The sequence below is a fragment of the Triturus cristatus genome, chromosome 4_2, assembly GCF_964204655.1.
Source record: "Triturus cristatus chromosome 4_2, aTriCri1.1, whole genome shotgun sequence".
NCBI lineage: Eukaryota > Metazoa > Chordata > Amphibia > Caudata > Salamandridae > Triturus > Triturus cristatus.
Window position 1 is genome coordinate 640,558,000 of NC_140586.1, and position 19,257 is coordinate 640,577,256.

General features: G+C 47.5%; 1 protein-coding gene across 2 annotated transcripts in view; it reads right to left on the minus strand.

Annotated features, from left to right (window-relative positions):
* Positions 1–19,257, minus strand: part of DYNLT5 (dynein light chain Tctex-type family member 5) — an 80,673-nt gene that overhangs the window by 46,035 nt on the left and 15,381 nt on the right. The window contains exons 1-3 of one of the 2 annotated variants that reach the window (XM_085602345.1): positions 17,008–17,285; positions 14,998–15,112; positions 11,120–11,211 (exon numbers count right to left, since the gene is read on the minus strand). In XM_085602345.1, coding sequence (XP_085458471.1) covers positions 11,120–11,211; positions 14,998–15,110 — 205 coding nt within the window. In that variant the 5' untranslated portion in view covers positions 15,111–15,112; positions 17,008–17,285. Of the gene's footprint in view, positions 1–11,119; positions 11,212–14,997; positions 15,113–17,007; positions 17,286–19,257 lie in introns of those variants that run through there. The other variant, XM_085602343.1, reaches the window with a different exon arrangement.

Below are 19,257 nucleotides of genomic sequence, written 5' to 3' on the forward strand. Positions count from 1 at the left end.
CTAGCTACAATAGTTGTACTTAATTCAGCGCACCAGAGAACTGTAGCTGTGTTGCTTCCCTAGGGAGCCAAAATGACTTCAGTCTGAGGTATGCAAAAACACTGGTAGACTACTAGTGGAGTAAAAGAGCTGCCCAGAGCAGGTGAAGTAGAGAGAGACATACAGGTCTCTTGACACTGCTACGATCCAAGGAAGTTTACCGGTTGAGATAATGGAGCACAATGGTAATGGTCACTCCGGAAGCTTCACTATCATAGTCCCTTTTCATTTTCTGTCATTCGCCAATCACTTTTTCACAACAGAACATCGGCGCACCAATGCTCACCATGATTGCATGGGGCTTGAAGCTCTCCTGGTGACAATCTAAGCAGGGCAGAAAATCACATTGAAGTGGTGTAAAGCAAGAGGTCCAAGTTTGGAACCAATAGGTTTTTAGAAGAATGTACATTAGAGCACGCATCTTGTTTCATGTTTAGAAGCAATCAAGGGTGGTTTAGTTAAACTGATACGGAACATTATTAGGTGGGTGTTAGACCTGGCATCTTGGCGTGAGTCTCCCTCCCGCTTTTTGCCGATGTGCCTCAGATGTTTTGCTGGTGTTAGCTGCTCAGGGCACTGTGCCACTGCCAATCAGTGCCACAGTGCAAGTGCTCCCTATGAAAAGTGTACCTATAATTGATTTCCATGATTGGCTTATTTGGTTTACTGTCAGCCCCCAGTAAAGTGCACCAGGAGTGCCAGGGCTTGTAAATACAAATGCTGCTAGTGGGCCTGCAGCACTGGTTGTGCCACCCACAGAAGCAGCCTTTTAAAATATGTCTAAGGTCTGCCATTGCAGCACCTGTGTGCAGTCTGGTACTGTCATGCTGGCTGGGCAAGTGCACACACTTGCCAGCCCCTAAAACTTTCCCTTTACTTCATGTGAGTCACCCCTATGGTAGGCCCAAGGGCAGGGTGCATTGTAAGCATAAGGTAGGACAAGCCATAATGTGTGTGGCATGTCCTGATAGTGAATTACATTCATTTTCGTTTTTCACTATTGTAAGGCTACCTGTTCTCATAGGCCAGAATGGGCAGCTGGAATTATTACACTCTATAATACCAGCAGGCTCAGGGAACATGGTAGAAAGTTAAGTTTAGTGTGCCTGAACTCAGAATAATAAAAAACTCCTTCTAGTAAAGTTTATTTTAAAATCCTGTGTTTGCAAATGCTACTTTTAGAAAGTTAGCATTTGCTTGCCTGATTGTTCAGCCCGCCTCTGCTAGGATGTGTATCTGCTGTCTGGTTTCTGTGAGTGACAGGGCTGGGGGATTCAAGGGGACAGTCTGGGCTGCCAGGTAGTGAATAGAGGGATTACCCCCAGGATAGGTGGGAGGAGTGCCCCTTGACTCTGAATAGGGCTGTGCTCTGCCACCTCAATGCTGGCTCCACCTCCTGCGGAGCGTCTGGTGTCCCTGCCCTGCACCTTGAAAGATACAGCAAGAGGCTTAACAACAAAGTGCTCCAAAACTGGGTTGAACCAGGCTCAGGCCCCCTGGCCTGGAAAGACAAAAGAAACTGGGTATAAAGGTAGGAGCCCTGCTCCTAAACATCAGATCCTGCTGGTGCATCAAGAAGAACCCGCTATCCACCCTGAGGAAGAAACCCCCCAACGACTTGCTGCTTTTGAAAGCCTGGCTAGGCTCAAAAAGGAACTTGCACTCACCGCGATCTCCAAGGGCCTGGAAGCGAGCTGGCCCCATGACCTGAGTCCCAGGAACATTGGACTCTGCCTGCTACTGGAGCCGAGAAGACATCGCTGAAATCTCCCCCTGCTGAGGGAGCCACGAAGACATCGCTGAAATCTTCCACGGCTGCTGGAGACGCGAAGACATCGCTGAAATCTCCCCCTGCTGCGGGAGCCGCGAAGACATTGCTGAAATCTCCCCCTGCTGCTGGAGCCACCCCAAGTGCATCCCTGTAACGCCGGACTGCCGTGAAGCCGACCTGTGCCTGCCCGCCCCGTGTGACCCGCTCTGACAATGAGCCGAGTCCACACCGTGTCGCTGGGTTGCCCACATCCGCTTCGCCCTCCTTTTTGAAGGGCGCACTGTTCTGGCCGCCGTATCCCCACTGGGGGGGAGAGACCTGCAAAGAGCCGCGCATCGCCCCGGAGACGTCTCGTACGCTGAAGCATACCCTCTCCCTGACGTTGCGCTACACAGCTAGGAAGCATTTCCCCCGCTCAGATGGGCATCTAAGGAAGTACGTGCCGTACGCCTGAAGCGTACTACTTCACCCCTTGTCCCCGAGGCCGCGCCGCACAAAGGGAGCCGCGCTGGACGTTGAGTACAGGCCGCCCCGTGCTGCATTGCCGCCTCTGGGGAGATTGGACCTCTGCCATGTGTGCGCCGGACCCGAGAGTCCGCTGGTGGCAGAGTCCCTCCTTTGGCTGCCATTGAGTTCCACCACGTCCCGCACAGTCGGGACGACGCGCACGAGTGCAGAAGAGCCGCTTTTTGCCCTGAACGAGGAAGAGCCGCTTTCGGCCCTCAAAGACCAAGAGCCACATTTTGCCCTGAACGAGGAAGAGCCGCTTTCAGCCCTCATAAACCGAGAGCCGCTTTTGCCCTTAAAGGAGAGGAGACGCCTATTCGTGCCCAAAACAAGTTGGGGGCATTTAAAAACATTGTCCATGATCGAGAGACCCTGTGTAGAGAAGACACACATCCCCACATAAGAAAGGTATTGTGTGCCTCAAAAGATAACACGTTATTTATGGTCTTGTACTTAAGTCTGCCTAAGAAGTTATATTTTTACATAAAGTTTACGTATTTTGTTACAAAACACAGCCTGGTGTCCATTTGTGGTGGGGTCATTCTGATTACTGTATATATATTACAAATGCTTAGCCTATGACGCCCAGAGATTAGCCTTGTCTGCTTGCGCCACACTACCTAAAGAGTGAGCAGGGGTTATTTGAAAGGGTGATCCCCTTATCCTGACTAGAGAAGAGGGTCCCTGTTTGTCACAAGTTCCCACCTGTGCCAACCAGAGACCCCCAAATCTAACATTGGTGGTCAGCGGTGAGGATTTCGAATTTGCATTTGTGATTTGTGTACAGTGATTATTTGATCACCACGTAGTAAGAGCAGACCTATAACGTAGCCACATACTGTTAATTTGTTTTTTACTAAGAGATATCCATTTTTGTGAAAAGTCATGCCGGGCCCAAAGTCTGTAGGGAAGGCAGCATCCATAGTCTCTGATGGAAGTGAAATAGAAGAAGTAGATTGGGAAGAAGAGAAACTAGGAAGCTACACAGTACCACAGCTGAAGGGCTTCTGTGAAACATTTGGAGTTCCCAAAAGCGGATGTAGAACCAAGCCTCAATACCTAAAGGCGCTGAGGGACTGGATTGAGTCAAGAGCTCCAGAAAATAGGAGGGGAAATTGTACCCCCAGACAACATCCATGATGTTGGCAGAGTCCTGTCGCTAGAGGAATGGGCAGACAGGGCAGTAACCAGGGCACATGAAGTAGAGATGGCAATACTCGATGGATAGATGGAAATAGAGAAACAAAGATTAGCAATGGAAAGCCAAAGGTTGGCAATGGAAGAAAAAAAGATTCAAATGGAACATGAGATGAAATTGAAGGAGTTGGAGTTAAAAGGCAAAAGTGTGGAAAATACTCCTTCTGGTGGCAGCACAACGCCGGTACAGGTAGAGTCAAGGGTGTACATGCCAAAAGATGTGGTGAAGGAATATTTTAAGGGGGATGACATACGGCAGTGGTTCAAGGCCTATGAGGTAGCCATGTCCTCCCACCGGGTCCCTGAGCGAGATTGGGGAGCGGGGTTGTGGGGGCGGTTCCTTAGTGAGGGACGGGACACCCTGCTAGATTTACCCTCCGAAGACTATAATTCTTATCCCCACATGAAGGAAGCTTTGATGACCAGGTATGGGTGGATTCCTGAATTATATAGGCAGAGGTTCAGGGGGTGTACAAAGATTCCTGGAAGTACCTATGTTGAATATGTAACTTTTTTTCCAGAGCACTGGATGGTTGGGTGGGGGTAGCAAAGTGAATGATTTTCAAAGTCTCTTTGATTTAATGGCATGGGAGCACTTGTCCAGTAATTGTTTTCCTGAGCTACGCCAGCACCTGCTTGATAGCAAGCTGACTAACCCTAGGAGGCTTGCTGAGGAGGCGGACCGCTGGGTCAGCACCAGGGTCCACAAGGGTCACGTGGGAGACTCCGCCAGTGGTGGGCAGGGTCCCCAGCAGAAGAGTGGGGGGGACAGGGGTAAACAGAAGGAGTTATAAAGAGGGCCCCAAAGTAATCCCGAAGGGAACCAAGGGAAAGGTTCTCCTCCCCCCCCCCCCCCCCCCACCCCAGAGGCAGACCGGGGCCCGACAGGTAATCCTGTTCAAGCAGGGCCCATAAAATGTTACAAATGTGGTGAACTAGGTCATGTTGCCAGTAATCCCAAGTGTCGTTTTTTTGTTAAACCAGCACCCCCTGGTGCTCACCCCAGGTAGGTGGCTAGTATAGCCTTTGGGGAGGAGGGAGAAGTCCAAGAGGGGTGGGAGCCAGTTCAGATGTCCCTAGTCTCGTTAGGAGACAGTGCAATGGTCCCTGAGAACTACCTGCCCTCCAACACAGGAGCCAGTGTGACTGCCGTCCGGCAGCACCTAGTGTCTCAAGAGCAGGTTGTACCCAATGCATACTGCCGGGTTGTCAATGCTGACAACTCGGAGAGCCATTGTCCAATGGCTCAGGTTCCCTTTGAGGGGGGGGGGCATCTCTGGTACTCTGCAGGTTGCTGTGAGGACTGCCATGCCTGTGGATTGTTTGCTAGGGAATGACTTGGAGAGCTCCCCTTGGGAAAAGGTGGAGAAGACAACTCACCGGAAGATGGTGTGTCTACCTGACTGGGCGTGCGTGACCACCCGGTCAAAGGCAGATAGTAGGGGTGCTCAAGAGGTCCTGGAGCCTGAGGGAGAGGCCCAGGAACCGGCCTTAGGGGGAAGGCATGGGGAGCACGGGAGACCGGCCCATGAAGTTCCCACGGCCCAGGAGGAAGCAGACCTTGAGGGGGATGCCCTGGAGCATACCGGGGAACATTTTGCTGAACTGGGGGACCTACCTGAGCTGACCCATTGGCAGCAGGAAGGGGGCCCCTCCAGGGAAGAATTCTGCAGGGAGCAGAAAGAATGCCCTTCTCTCGTGGGTCTGCGGCAGCAGGCTGCAGACCAGGCCAATGGTGATCAGTCCGGTACACATTTCATTTACTGGGAGAATGACCTCCTGTATTCAGAGCCTAAGGTTGCTGCACCTGGGTCAGCCCATGCGCTGGTGGTACCGCAGAAGTTCAGAGCCTTCCTACTGGGGCTGGCTCACGATGTGCCCTTAGCAGGACATTTGGGGATGGACAAGACCTATGACAGGCTTGTCACCCACTTTTATTGGCCCCAAATGCACAGGAGCTCAGATGCTCATTGTAGGTCATGCCGAACTTGCCAGGCAAGTGGGAAGAGTGGGAGGAAGCAGAAGGCTCCTCTTCAGCCCTTCCCTGTGGTCAGTACACCATTCCAGCGAGTGGGAATTAACATTGTGGGGCCTCTGGACCCCAGGACAGCCATGGGCAACAGGTTCATCCTGGTATTGGTGGATCATGCCACCCGGTACCCTGAAGCCATCCCTCTGAGGACAGTGACGGCCCCCGTGGTGGGACGGGCACTGATGGGAATTTTCTCCCGGATAGGATTCCCTCTAGAGGTGATGTCTGACAGGGGCACCAATTTCATATCCAAGTATATGAAATCCCTTTGGCAAGAGTGTGGTGTAACCTACAAGTTCACCACCCCTTACCACCCCCAAGGAAATGGGTTGGTTGAGAGATTCAACCAAACTCTGAAGGGCATGATTATGGGTCTGGAAGGACCCATGAGGCGTAAGTGGGAAGTCCTCTTGCCATGCCTTCTCTTTGCATACCGCAAGGTGCCACAAAAGTCTCTAGGGTTCAGCCCCTTTGAGCTTCTGTATGGCCACCCAGTGAGAGGACCTCTGAGTCTGGTTAAGGAAGGCTGGGAGCAATCTCCCAGGAAACCTCCCCAGAATGTATACAGTTACATGCTGGCCTTTAGAAACCAGACTAGGCGATTCAGGCAACTTGCTGAGGTAAATCTGGAAGCCAGCCAGGAAGAGATGAAGCGGTGGTACAACCAGAATGCCACTCTGGTAGAGCTTCAACCTGGACAAAAGGTGTGGGTCTTTGCCCCAGTGGAGCCTTGTGCACTTCAGGATAAGTGGACAGGCCCATTTGAAGTGGTGGAGTGCAAGAGTCCTGTCACCTACTTGGTGGACATGCAGTCTCCCAGGAACCCCTTGAGGGTCCTACATGTTAACCGCCTTAAGCCCCCCTTGGAGAGGTCTGAAGTGGGCATGTTCTTGGCAACCGATGATGGGATGGAGGAGGAGACCGAGCCACTTCCTGACCTCTTGGTAGCCTCAGAGCGAGATGGGTCAGTGGATGGAGTTAACCTCTCACCCACCCTGACTCCTGAACAACAGAATGACTGCCGCCAATTGCTGGGGCAGTTTCCTGATCTGTTCTCCCTGGTTCCTGGTGTCACAGATTGGTGCGTCCATGATGTGGACACAGGAGACAGCTTGCCTGTAAAGCACAAGGCTTACAGAGTAACTGACAGGGTCAGAACCTGCATCAAAGAGGAGGTCTCAAAGATGCTTGCTCTTGGAGTGGTTGAGTTCTCCAGCAGTCCTTGGGCCAGCCCAGTGGTCTTGGTCCCAAAGGCTGCAGTGCCGGGAGCCACACCTGAACTCTGGTTCTGTGTGGACTACAGAGGACTCAATTCAGTCACCAAGACTGACGAGCACCCCATCCCCAGAGCTGATGAGCTCATTGATCGGTTAGGGGCTGCCCAGTTCCTCAGCACGTTTGATTTGACGTCTGGGTACTGGCAGATCGCCTTGACTGATGGGGCCAAAGAGAGGTCAGCATTCTCCACACCAGATGGGCATTTCCAGTTCTGTGTTATGCCCTTTGGGATGAAGAATACCCCTGCCACCTTCCAGAGGTTGGTCAACCAGGTGTTGGTCGGACTGACTGAGTTCCGCGCCGCCTACCTGGATGACATTGCAGTGTTCAGTGGTACATGGGCAGAACACCTGCGCCACCTCTGGGAAGTGTTGATGGCACTGCGCAAGGCAGGCCTCACGATCAAGGCCAGCAAGTGTCGGATCGGGCAGGGTTCAGTGGTGTACTTGGGACACCAAGTGGGGAGCGGCAAGGTGGCATCCCTGCAACCCAAGATTGAAACCATCCTGGCTTGGGAGCCCCCCAAAACCCAAACTGCAGTGAGAGCCTTCTTAGGACTCACAGGGTTCTACAGGAGGTTTGTCAAGGGATATGGCAGCATTGTTGCACTCTTGACAGAGCTGACTTCTAAGAAGCAGCCCCGGAAAGTGATCTGGACTGACACCTATCAGAAAGCTTTTGACACCCTGAAGACTGCCATGTGCACGGCACCCATGCTCCTGGCCCCTGATTTCTCCAAGGAATTTCTAGTGCAAACAGATGCTTCAGAGCATGGTGTAGGGGCTGTTCTCTGACACATGACTGAGGAGGGCTGGGACCAACCTGTAGCCTTCATCAGTAGGAGGTTACTTCCACGGGAACAGAGGTGGAGTGCAATTGGACGAGTAGCTTTTGCTGTGGTCTGGGCATTGAAGAAGCTAAGACCCTACTTGTTTGGGTCTCACTTCCGGGTTCAGACAGACCACAGGCCCCTCAGATGGCTGATGCAGATGAGGGGTGAGAACCCAAAGCTGTTGAGGTGGTCCATTTCCCTACAGGGTATGGACTTCACGGTGGAACATCGCCCTGGCACAGATCACGCCAATGCTGACGGTCTGTCCAGGTTTTTCCGCCTTAGTGATGAGGAACTCACTGGGGTAGGGTAGTCCTCCCCACATTTCAGCTGGGGGGGGACATGTGTTAGATCTGGCACCTTGGCGTGAGTCTCCCTCCCACTTTTTGCCGATGTGCCTCAGATGTTTTGCTGGTGTTAGCTGCTCAGGGCACTGTGCCACTGCCAATCAGTGCCACAGTGCAAGTGCTCCCTATGAAAAGTGTACCTATAATTGATTTCCATGATTGGCTTATTTGGTTTACTGTCAGCCCCCAGTAAAGTGCACCAGGAGTGCCAGGGCTTCTAAATACAAATGCTGCTCGTGGGCCTGCAGCACTGGTTGTGCCACCCACAGAAGCAGCCTTTCAAAATATGTCTAAGGTCTGCCATTGCAGCACCTGCGTGCAGTCTGGTACGGTCATGCTGGCTGGGCAAGTGCACACACTTGTCAGCCCCTAAAACCTTCCCTTTACTTCATGTGAGTCACCCCTATGGTAGGCCCAAGGGCAGGGTGCATTGTAAGCATAAGGTAGGACAAGCCATAATGTGTGTGGCATGTCCTGATAGTGAATTACAGCCATTTTCGTGTTTCACTATTGTAAGGCTACCTGTTCTCATAGGCCAGAATGGGCAGCTGGAATTATTACACTCTATAATACCAGCAGGCTCAGGGAACATGGTAGAAAGTTAAGTTTAGTATGCCTGAACTCAGAATAATAAAATACTCCTTCTAGTAAAGTTTATTTTAAAATCCTGTGTTTGCATATGCTACTTTTAGAAAGTTAGCATTTGCTTGCCTGATTGTTCAGCCCGCCTCTGCTAGGATGTGTATCTGCTGTCTGGTTTCTGTGAGTGACAGGGCTGGGTGATTCTAGGGGACAGTCTGGGCTGCCAGGTGGTGAATAGAGGGATTACCCCCAGGATAGGTGGGAGGAGTGCCCCTTGACTCTGAATAGGGCTGTGCTCTGCCACCTCAATGCTGGCTCCACCTCCTGAGGAGCGTCTGGTGTCCCTGCCCTGCAACCTTGAAAGAATCAGCAAGAGGCTCAACAACAAAGTGCTCCAAAACTGGGTTGAACCAGGCTCAGGCCCCCTGGCCTGGAAAGACAAAAGAAACTGGGTATAAAGGTAGGAGCCCTGCTCCTAAACATCAGATCCTGCTGGTGAATCAAGAAGAACCCGCTATCAACGCTGAGGAAGAAACCACCCAACGACTTGCTGCTTTTGAAAGCCTGGCTAGGCTCAAAAAGGAACTTGCACTCACCGCGATCTCCAAGGGCCTGGAAGCCAGCTGGCCCCCTGACCTGAGTCCCAGGAACATTGGACTCTGCCTGCTGCTGGAGCCGCGAAGACATCGCTGAAATCTCCCCCTGCTGCGGGAGCCGTGAAGACATCGCTGAAATCTCCCCCGGCGGCTGGAGCCGCGAAGACATCGCTGAAATCTCCCCCTGCTGTGGGAGCCGCGAAGACATCGCTGAAATCTCCCCCTGCTGCTGGAGCCGCCCCAAGTGCATCCCCGGAACGACGGACTGCCGTGAAGCCGACGTGTGCCTGCCCGCCCCAGGTGACCCGCTCTGACAACGAGCCGAGTCCACACCATGTCGCTGGGCTGCCCGCATCCGCTTCGCCCTCCTTTTTGAAGGGCGCACTGTTCTGGCCGCCGTATCCCCACTGGGGGGAGAGACCTGCAAAGAGCTGCGCATCGCCCTGGAGACATCTCGTACGCTGAAGCGTACCCTCTCCCTGACGTCGCGCTACGCAGCCAGGAAGCATTCCCCCGCTCAGACGGGCATCTAAGGAAGTACGCGCCGTACGCCTGAAGCGTATTACTTCACACCTTGTCCCCGAGGCTGCGCCGCATGAAGGGAGCCGCACTGTACGTTGAGTATAGGCCGCCCCGTGCCGTATTGCCGCCTCTGGGGAGATCGAACCTCTGCCCTGTGCGCGCCGGACCCGAGGGTCCGCTGGTTGCAGAGTCCCTCCTTTGGCTGCCCTTGAATCCCGCCACGTACCGCACAGTCGGGACGATGCGCACGAGCGCAGAAGAGCCTCTTTTTGCCCTAAACGAGGAAGAGCCGCTTTCTGCCCTCAAAGACCAAGAGCCGCTTTTCGCCCTGAACGAGGAACAGCGCTTTCTGCCCTCAAAATCCAAGAGCCGCTTTTGCCCTTAAAGGAGAGGAGACGCCTATTCGTGCCCAAAACAAGTTGGGGGCATTTAAAAACGTTGTCCATGATCGAGAGACCCTGTGTAGAGAAGACACACATCCCTGCATAAGAAAGGTATTGTGTGCCTCAAAAGATAACACGTTATTTATGGTCTTATAGTTAAGTCTGCCTAAGAAGTTATATTTTTACATAAAGTTTACGTATTTTGTTACAAAGCACAGCCTGGTGTCCATTTGTGGTGGGGTCATTCTGATTACTGTATATATATTACAAATGCTTAGCCTATGACGCCCAGAGATTAGCCTTGTCTGCTTGCGCCACACTACCTAAAGGGTGAGCAGGGGTTATTTGAAAGGGGGATCCCCTTATCCTGACTAGAGAAGAGGGTCCCTGTTTGTCACAAGTTCCCACCTGTGCCAACCAGAGACCCCCAAATCTAAAAGTGGGGATACCTTCTGAATGGCTCAATAGCCGCTTGGGTTGCCAGGCTTATCCTTTAGTCCACATCATGGGATCTGCAGTCATACTACTTATTTTTAATAGTTTTTGCTGCTGAAAAATTCTGTGAAGAATATAGGCAGAACAATCTCATCTCTGTGTTTCATAACATTTGAATGCTCCCCATTAAAGGTAGATAAATCACATTGTTCTCAACCTGTAGGTTTCTTGCACTATTCCAAGTATGTTCTCTTCTGTTATGTAGTTTTTCACTACTAATCTATAATGGCTTAGGATCAGAAAGTTTAAATTTATTAAAATTCGAAAAGTAGTTCCCAAATGTATACATCTTATAATGGCTTGGTGAAGAGCCAACGTTATCATAAATCAAGTTCTTCTGACATGAAAAAGCCACTAAATAAAATGTAGCCCACAATTTGAACGTACTCATTGGTCGATGTTCGACCCGTATTACTAAAACATGCTCCATGATGGCTTACCCTAAAACAAGAAGCAATATCTATGCCACACAATATGAATGTTACCAACATATTCACTGCAGCAGTCTTTAGAGAAGAGAAGGGTATATGTTGCTTACCCAACTGAAAGGTATTCTCCAACTGAACAGCAGGACGGGGAATATCATCATGGTGTCCAGGCTCATCAATATACGAAACTGTACTCATGGAACTGTGAGAAAAGCAAGGATAATAATGCTGATTAACATTTAGATTCATAGACACTTATTCACCAGGCAACCTTATGTTAGTGAAAAGATTTGCAGAACTACCCTATCCAGCAAACAAGTCTCAGCCATCACACTTGGTAAGTAACCATGCCCATCGCAAGCCCAGCTAACTACAATGTGCGTCATGCCCTCCCTCTCCCGTGAGGCTAGAAGTTTCGGGGTCTTCATCACGAAAGGCACATGCAGTGCTTAATTCTCAAAGAAAATAAGTGCAGGGGCCCAAGGTTCTTTTAAGATGTTGCCAAATACCAAATTTCTCTTGTCTTAATTACACCTCATTCCCCTTTCTCCCACCACTCCACACCTTCTGTCTCCTCATCCCAAGACCAAAGTTTTTTTCATCCATTTTCTCCCTTAGCAAATGTTTCCTGTCTTTCTCTTGCTCCTTTCTCCCTTTTCGCTCTCTTGCTATTTGTAAAACTTTAATGATGAAAAAATAAACCCTGATCCCAATAAATGACAGCTGGTGTCCATCACCTTGAACCACCTCAAAAACTAAGCACTGGTCAAATACTGTGAACTAATAAGGACTACGGTGTTAGCCCTGTCCTTTCGATGACCACAAAATCAAACAAAGCCTTAAATAAGTAATGCAACTCCTGCTCTACCTTTTTGTTTCCCTGTAGGAGAATAATCACTTGTTATGTTGATATTGAGCAATGTTTACCAAGAAGTCTGTACATTGCGCACAGAGGTGAAGCACACCAGAATGGATGGAGGATAGAAGAATCTAAAAGGGTCTAAGAATTAGCGGTAGGGGAAATAATAGCACTTATGTTGAATATCTTGTAAAGAAAAAGAGCATTGACTTGTGCAGGATAAATACCTGAATAAATCTTGCGCATTTACGCACACCTACATAATGTGAGATCTTTAGACAACAAATGAAAGTACAAGGGCAGGGAGAAAAAGAGGGATAGAGAGCAAAAGAGTGAGAAAGCGAGGAAGAGAGAAAGAGATGGCCAGACCTCACACTTGGGACACTGACGCACACAGCATACTTGATCCATGATCAGATCTTGAGCGCCTAAACTGCTAGGACCTGTCTGTCAGCACCCAGTGGGTTGTTTCTCCCTGACCCCTACTCTAACAGCATCCCAAATCTTCTGGGCTCTTAGGAAAATGAAGTTGCCTGCAAACTATATTGCTCACGCTCTCCCTTACCAACCCTCTTTCCAATTCTGGGCAGATAAATTTATCAATTAGGAAGATGGTGTAGAAAGTTCCTGTCACTCTGGCCTTCTTGAACAGAGTCCTGGTGACTCAACAACACTGGGATAGGAAAAGGACTGATATCGGGTCTGGAAATATGCCTGAATAGAGACACTAAATACACCAACACTGTGCCAAGGAAGGCACAAGCTCTAGGACAGGGAGCACACTGGTACCAGCTGAGGGTATGAGCTATCACTGTGACAGGGAGACCAACACTAGAATGAGAAGACTGAAAATGGCTTAAGGAGACATACACACTAAGACAGGCAACACATTAGCACTGGGACTGAGAATACACAACACCCATAGACTGGAACTGGTAGAGAAATACATGGACACTGTAACCAAAATACAAGACCAAATAATCACTATGCCATATATTTTAGTCAAAGTCTCAATTCGCTATGGAGATGTCTACAAATATTAAACCACACATCACAGGATTCTGGAAATCCAAATAACACAAAAAGACCAAGGAATTGGCAAACAATAATGCATACATTTCAGCCAGATGTACAAAACCTTTGTAGTCACAAAATCTGAGCGTGAGTTGCGAAATCACAAGATTTGCAAGGGTTTTTTTTAATTTGCAAAGTAGACTTTTTTACCCACAGCTGATTCACAAAGGGTAAGGGATGTGTAATGGTGCACGCCTCTCCTTTGAAAGTAAAACACAAATTAGTTAAGGGTAAAAACATTGTTCTGGATTTAACTTTTGTGAACCATTATGTTATGCAATGTGTGAAGCTCAGAAAGGCAGTATTACCTTTTTTAAGAACTTTGTGCATCAACAACCATACAAATCACTCATCTTATTTCTATAGTTTACATCAAGCACCTTGTACCAAGCTTTTGGTGATAAAGCACAATAAAAGAATAACAAATAAATATTTGATTGTTATCAATATTGGAGTATAACTTGATAGGGCATTTATACAACTGCACACTCTGAAAGACACATCGAGGAGGTGTGGGTAAATATTTTATTTTGGGAGTGTAATTGTATTGTATTGTTAATCAGTATTTATATAGTGCTGCTACCCCTATGTGGAAGACTGAAGCTCTTGCCTACAATAGTAGCATGCTACACTGTCTAAGGTGTGTGGTTGCAATGAGGTTGTCGTTTTTTAGGTCCAAAATGGGCAGTGTTTCCATGTGCGTGATGACCACCGAGGTGCGATTATTGTGTTATGGGACACAGTCCGTAGCAGTGTGGTGGATGAAGTGTAAGAGACAGAAGCACAGTTTTATCATTTTCAGTCTGCTGGCAGCTTTGAACAGCCCTTCTGGTCCCTTTATGGTATTCCTTATGATGGCAGTCTGCTTAGCTGGTTACTGCACTGAGTTGTCTAATCTGAGATTTTGCTTATAGTTGTGGTCCTGAGCTGGCAAGGTTGGCGAGAGAGAGAAGAAGAGAGATCTATTGTGATGGGCATTGTTATTATCATACCATATCTGTCATTGAGAGATGTAAAGAAGTGGTTGGAATGTATAGATATTTGGGACCTGCAGTAGTGGACTATATTAAAGCCCTCCAAATGATCCAGTAGTGTCTGACAGATATCTCGTCAGTTAATCCATGTCTGTTCACTATGTGATGTCTAGTTTTTGATCTACAGTGCTGGTGATGGACAACCCTCGTAACCGATTTCTTATGTGAATGTAAGAGGTATGACTTACAATTTGTTGCATGCCCATAGTATGGTCTTAGTATTATTGTGGGACATAACTGTTATATATGCAAGTACATAACTATATATTGCCACAGCAAAGCATAGGCCTGCCATTCTTAGCTTATCTGCATATCGAAAGCAGTTTGGTGGCTGGGTTGTTTACAATCTGTGGGTTATAAACTGAGGATTGTGCATGAGAGTGCAACTGTGTTTTCAACTGTCTTCTGAAGTGTTTTTGCTCCTGGGTGCTTCTATTGCTAGTTGGTAGTGAGTTCCAAACATTTGGGGCTTGTACTGAGAGAAAAGGTCTCATCATCATGCCACTTACTGTAAAGTGGTATGATGAAAGGGTCTGTATACTGAGTGTGTAACTGTGCACAAAGAGGCCCTAGAAACATGGTGCATCAGACATTGCTAGTCAATATACGAAAACCACAGGTAATTGGGAATGCTTTCACTATGTGCTTGGCAAAAACTGCCACCATTTTTCACAGCTAGGAATAAAACCATGGTAGGTGACTCAAGTCTAGCATTTTTTCTCTTGTTCCCTGGAGTTTTTCTCAGACTCTAATTGCCTAATTTAAGTAAAGGTACGTTGATGTTAGTTGAGAAGAGGTGATTCTCTGGTACATGTTGGGGTGCTTACCATTTTTGGGTCAAAATGTAAGCCTGTAAGAAGATCCAATCGTTGTAATCAAATAAAATAAATAATTTACAATTTCGCTTTAAACAAATAAGCACATTTTTCGAACAAACATTTTAAGCACATTCTTGTGTAGACTTTGTAAGTGACTAATAAGGCAGAGAGCAAGCCATACACAAACCACAAAAGTAACTTACTCTTTGGTCTTGCCAATGCTTTCTTTTGCTTTGACTTCATGGCTGCTTAAAGACGACACACTACCTCTTTTCTTTAAAAAACGAGCAGCCTTATCCTTGGCGATTTCAGACATGTCTAAAGAAACACAAATCGACAAGACATGGTATTATTTATATTAATTATGCAACATCAGTTATATGTTTAGGCATTTGATAAACGCAGATCCATCCCCAATGAGTAAAGTTGCGTAGACATTTAAATTATCGCTCATCTAATGGCTGCGTAAATTGTGTGTTGGCAACAGACTTATTGTAGCTAATATATATAAATTAGGCTATCGATCCACACCTTATCCATGAGTCAATAGCATTCTTGTCTTTCACAGATCCCTGCTCCTCATATAGTCACTTTCCTCCCCATTCTTATGTTTATCGCTACCAGAGAGGACTCTATCTCACTGTCTGTTGATTGGATAAGTTGTATACTTCCGCTGCTGACATCAGAATATTTCACTGCAGCTCGTGAGGGACTATTTTCTCTCCCCTTTTCCTGCTCGGCTCATTTACAATCCTGTTGTCTTCAGCACCTGCTTGCTGGCCAGTGCTCAATCCTAAATCTGGCGCTAATGCAGTGGTGGGCAGCAATCTTGGAACGATTTTAAACAATTCCAAGATAACAGCCAAGGCATGGGAATTTACACGCATAAGAGGGACGACATCTTTGAATGGTTTGTGTTATGCTTCATGAAAAACCATTCCAAGAAACCACCTATGTGCGCATAATACAAGAATGCATCTTAAAAGGTATTTCATAAAGCATTGCGAAGACCATTCTAAGATTGCAGTCTATGCATTTGTGTGAAAGCACTGCTGGCCATCTTACAACAGTTTTTTTTTTGCCTTTAACAATGCCAAAACCAAAACAAGCATTGGCAAACTAATGTCTGTGCACCAGTGTCCCGGCTGAGACCTATGAGCTTTGTCAATGCTTGTCATTTTAACCCCTTCGCTGCTGCGGACATTCCGCTGCAGCGCTGGGGGGGGCAGGGGGGCAGCGCGGTGGGCCTGTGCTCATGACGGAGCCGCTCCGTCATGAGCCACAGTTGAGCTGTGCTCATGACGGAACGGTTCCGTCATGACTCCGCCCATTTGCATTGTCCCCTCGCACAGGCGGGGAAACAGCGCCGCGGAGGCGGAGCGGCCGCCAACAGGATTGTCATGACGGAACCGTTCCGTCATGAGCACACGCCAACCGTGGCTCATGACGGAACGGTTCCGTCATGAGCAGGGAAGGGGTTAACAGCTTCATCCTCAACAAGAGATCAGTGCTGCATCCAGAGTATAGTGAAGTCCTCTGTGACAGAATGGCGTTAACAAGGATGTAATGTGGGGGCTCTGGATAGGACTAGGCAGCCCACTATATACTTAATATGCCTGTGTGTATGATTTAGGGCACTAGACAAACTGATTTGACCAAAATCGCACAATTTAATTCTTAATTTGGTCATATAGTGAAGCCAGAATTATAACCTAGAACTGAAGGTTCTAAAGTCAACAACTTAGCCACTGGAGCACAATATATTATCTATCATACTACAATGCTAAAGTCATATTAATTGATTTTACTAAAATAAACGCCTTCAAGCAGCACAAATACTAGACAAATTACTTAAAAACTTACTGGCCCATGCATCAAGCAAAATTGTCCTCGCTAAATTAGCGAATCGGTAAAATAGGCCGTTAGCGAGCGCCAAACAACAGATTCCAATGCATCAACCCCAATAGTGAAAAAACGAAAGAATCGCTAAAAAAAAAACCCAGAAGATTACCGAATCGCAAAATAAATAATCGGAAATAGCGAAAACACCAATTGCGCTTGCCAATAGTGATTAGCAAACAAAGAATCGCAAATGAATTCACCAAAAATCACTAATACCGAAAATCATCAAAATCGCTATTTAGCATGAGAAAAATAAGGGGAATCTCAAACGGGAGGTAAAGTTGCTGAAACACAAAAAAAAAAAAAATTACGTTTATCACAGGTGTAATGAATCAGAAACCCTTCAAAAATGGCACTGGAGTCCCCGTATTCTTTTCCAAAACGGCAGCCCTCTACGTGCAAGGAGGATGAGAATAAACTCAGCAGCACAGCGCAGGAGTCCACCGGAGATGCATCTGTGTGTGAAACAGTGCATTGTTATTTTATTTTGTTACTTTATCTGTTTATCATTTCGCCTACTTTTAACATAATAAATAACAGATTTAGACACACTGTTGGACCTGTACTGCTGGGCTCATTTCTTGCGCATTGGTGATCATACATGCACACTTGGCTAACATGACTACATCTCCCATGATGCAATTCGTATGTGAGGGTATGTGTGTAATCCACTTCTTCCTGCTCACTGTGATTAGCCTGGGGAGATGTGCATGGGTATACAATACGCAGCGTATCAGCGCAGGCATGCATCTTACCTTGTTCTGTGGTTGCTGCGCCGGAAGTGTGCATTTGGGTGACTCCCACGACTGCCTCTGGCTCAATAGTCCCCTCAACGAGGTCCTCCAGGGCTGTGTTGGCAGGTACTCTGGATGGCCCCCCTCCTGTGCCAGCTGCTTCCTTCACCCTTTCTGCAATGCGCTCCTTCGCCCTTTTCCTGAGGTCATACCACCTCTTCTTCAGGTCGTCAATGCTGCGGTGCGTGACTACCACAGCATTTACCCTCTCCTTTATGCGCAGCCATATCTTGCGCTTCTCGGCTTCTGTCACCTTGAGGGACAACTTTCCAAAAAGTCTGTCATGCTTACTGCTCACCCCCTCTATCAAGTGTTCCAGTTCCCTATCAGAGAACTTTCTCTTCCTCTTCCTGGGCGTGGCAGATAGATTTGACGCATTGTTGTGCATCCTGGATAGCTGTAGTGTGGCTGGGTTGTGAGGGTGAAGTCTCTCAGCTCAGCTTCTGTGCTCTGCCTCCTCCTCTGAGCTCCTCAGAGCACTGAATGAAGCATGGGCTGGATGACTTCCTGGTTATGATGTCATCAGCCTGCTTCCAGAGCGACCCGTTTTTAGCGAAATCGCTATTAGCGATTTCGCTATTACCGAAATCGCTAATACCGATTTCGGTAATAGCAAATTTTTATTTTTAGGAATCGCTATTGTGTATTCGGTTTGTTTTTGCGATTTTTACCGAATCGCTAAAATGTACCGAATCTGTACATGCATCCCGAAAAACAAATCCTTATTTGCGATTCCTTATTTATCGCTAATAAGGACTCGCTTTTCCGAATTTTGATGCATATGCACCTTAGTGTACTAACTAGAATCTCTCTAAACAGAGATTTTCAACTCAGTTGTTTAGAAGTCAATTACACTATTAAAGCCTTCCAAAAGAGATGACAAACGCATCAAGTATTGACAGACCCACACACTATCATTAATTAAAATGTTCGAGTAAGAGTACATAATGAACATATACAACAACTCAGAAGAGTATACTTTTTAAATACAGTTGACAGCTTTCCTCTTTAAAAAAAAAAATAATCTAATGATCAGGAGGACAAAATCCAGTTTACGAAAACCATCAACACAACGCGAGCTAACACTGAAAGATGAATGAGCATTGTGCCTAAATAGTTGAGAGGCTGGGAAATAATTGTTCATCCTCTTGAGGGGATATGTTTTTTTAAAATAAATAATATAGGCTTATATTTCACTCTTGCCTACATGTGCATGCCAGATCACTCACGGAGAACCAGCCAGGCTCTCCATAGTGTATCTCCAAGAATGTATGCATCATCTACAAACCGCTAGGCAGCTGCTAAGCAGCCCCGCCTTCATTTCCTCCATGGCGTTAGGATTTATGATAAGTGCAAAGTGGAAGGATTTTTAAAAGCTGAATACCTTACATTCACGTTTTCTTGTTACTTTTAAAACGATATCTGGGTTTTGAGGTCTTGCCTACAGTGTAGCTGCAAAGTGGCTTGTACTCGGACTAGCCCTCTCCCTGGACAACAGCCAAAGTCAGCACTTCGTCCGACCCAATGTCTATTTTAGATGGCTTTGGCGACAGAGGTTCTTCTTGACTTGCAGCTTGGAAGGTGAGGAGTCATTTTGTCATAGTTCCATTGTTTCTCCTTGATTGTTAATGCATAAGAACAAAAGCGTTTGCTGCATCCTCACTTGAGTCTCTCCTATGTCTTGGTGTGTAGCATGGGGGAGATTCAGTTTACGATTACGAGGTGCTAAAGTTGGTGGAATAACACCATAGAACAGGCTTCCCCAGC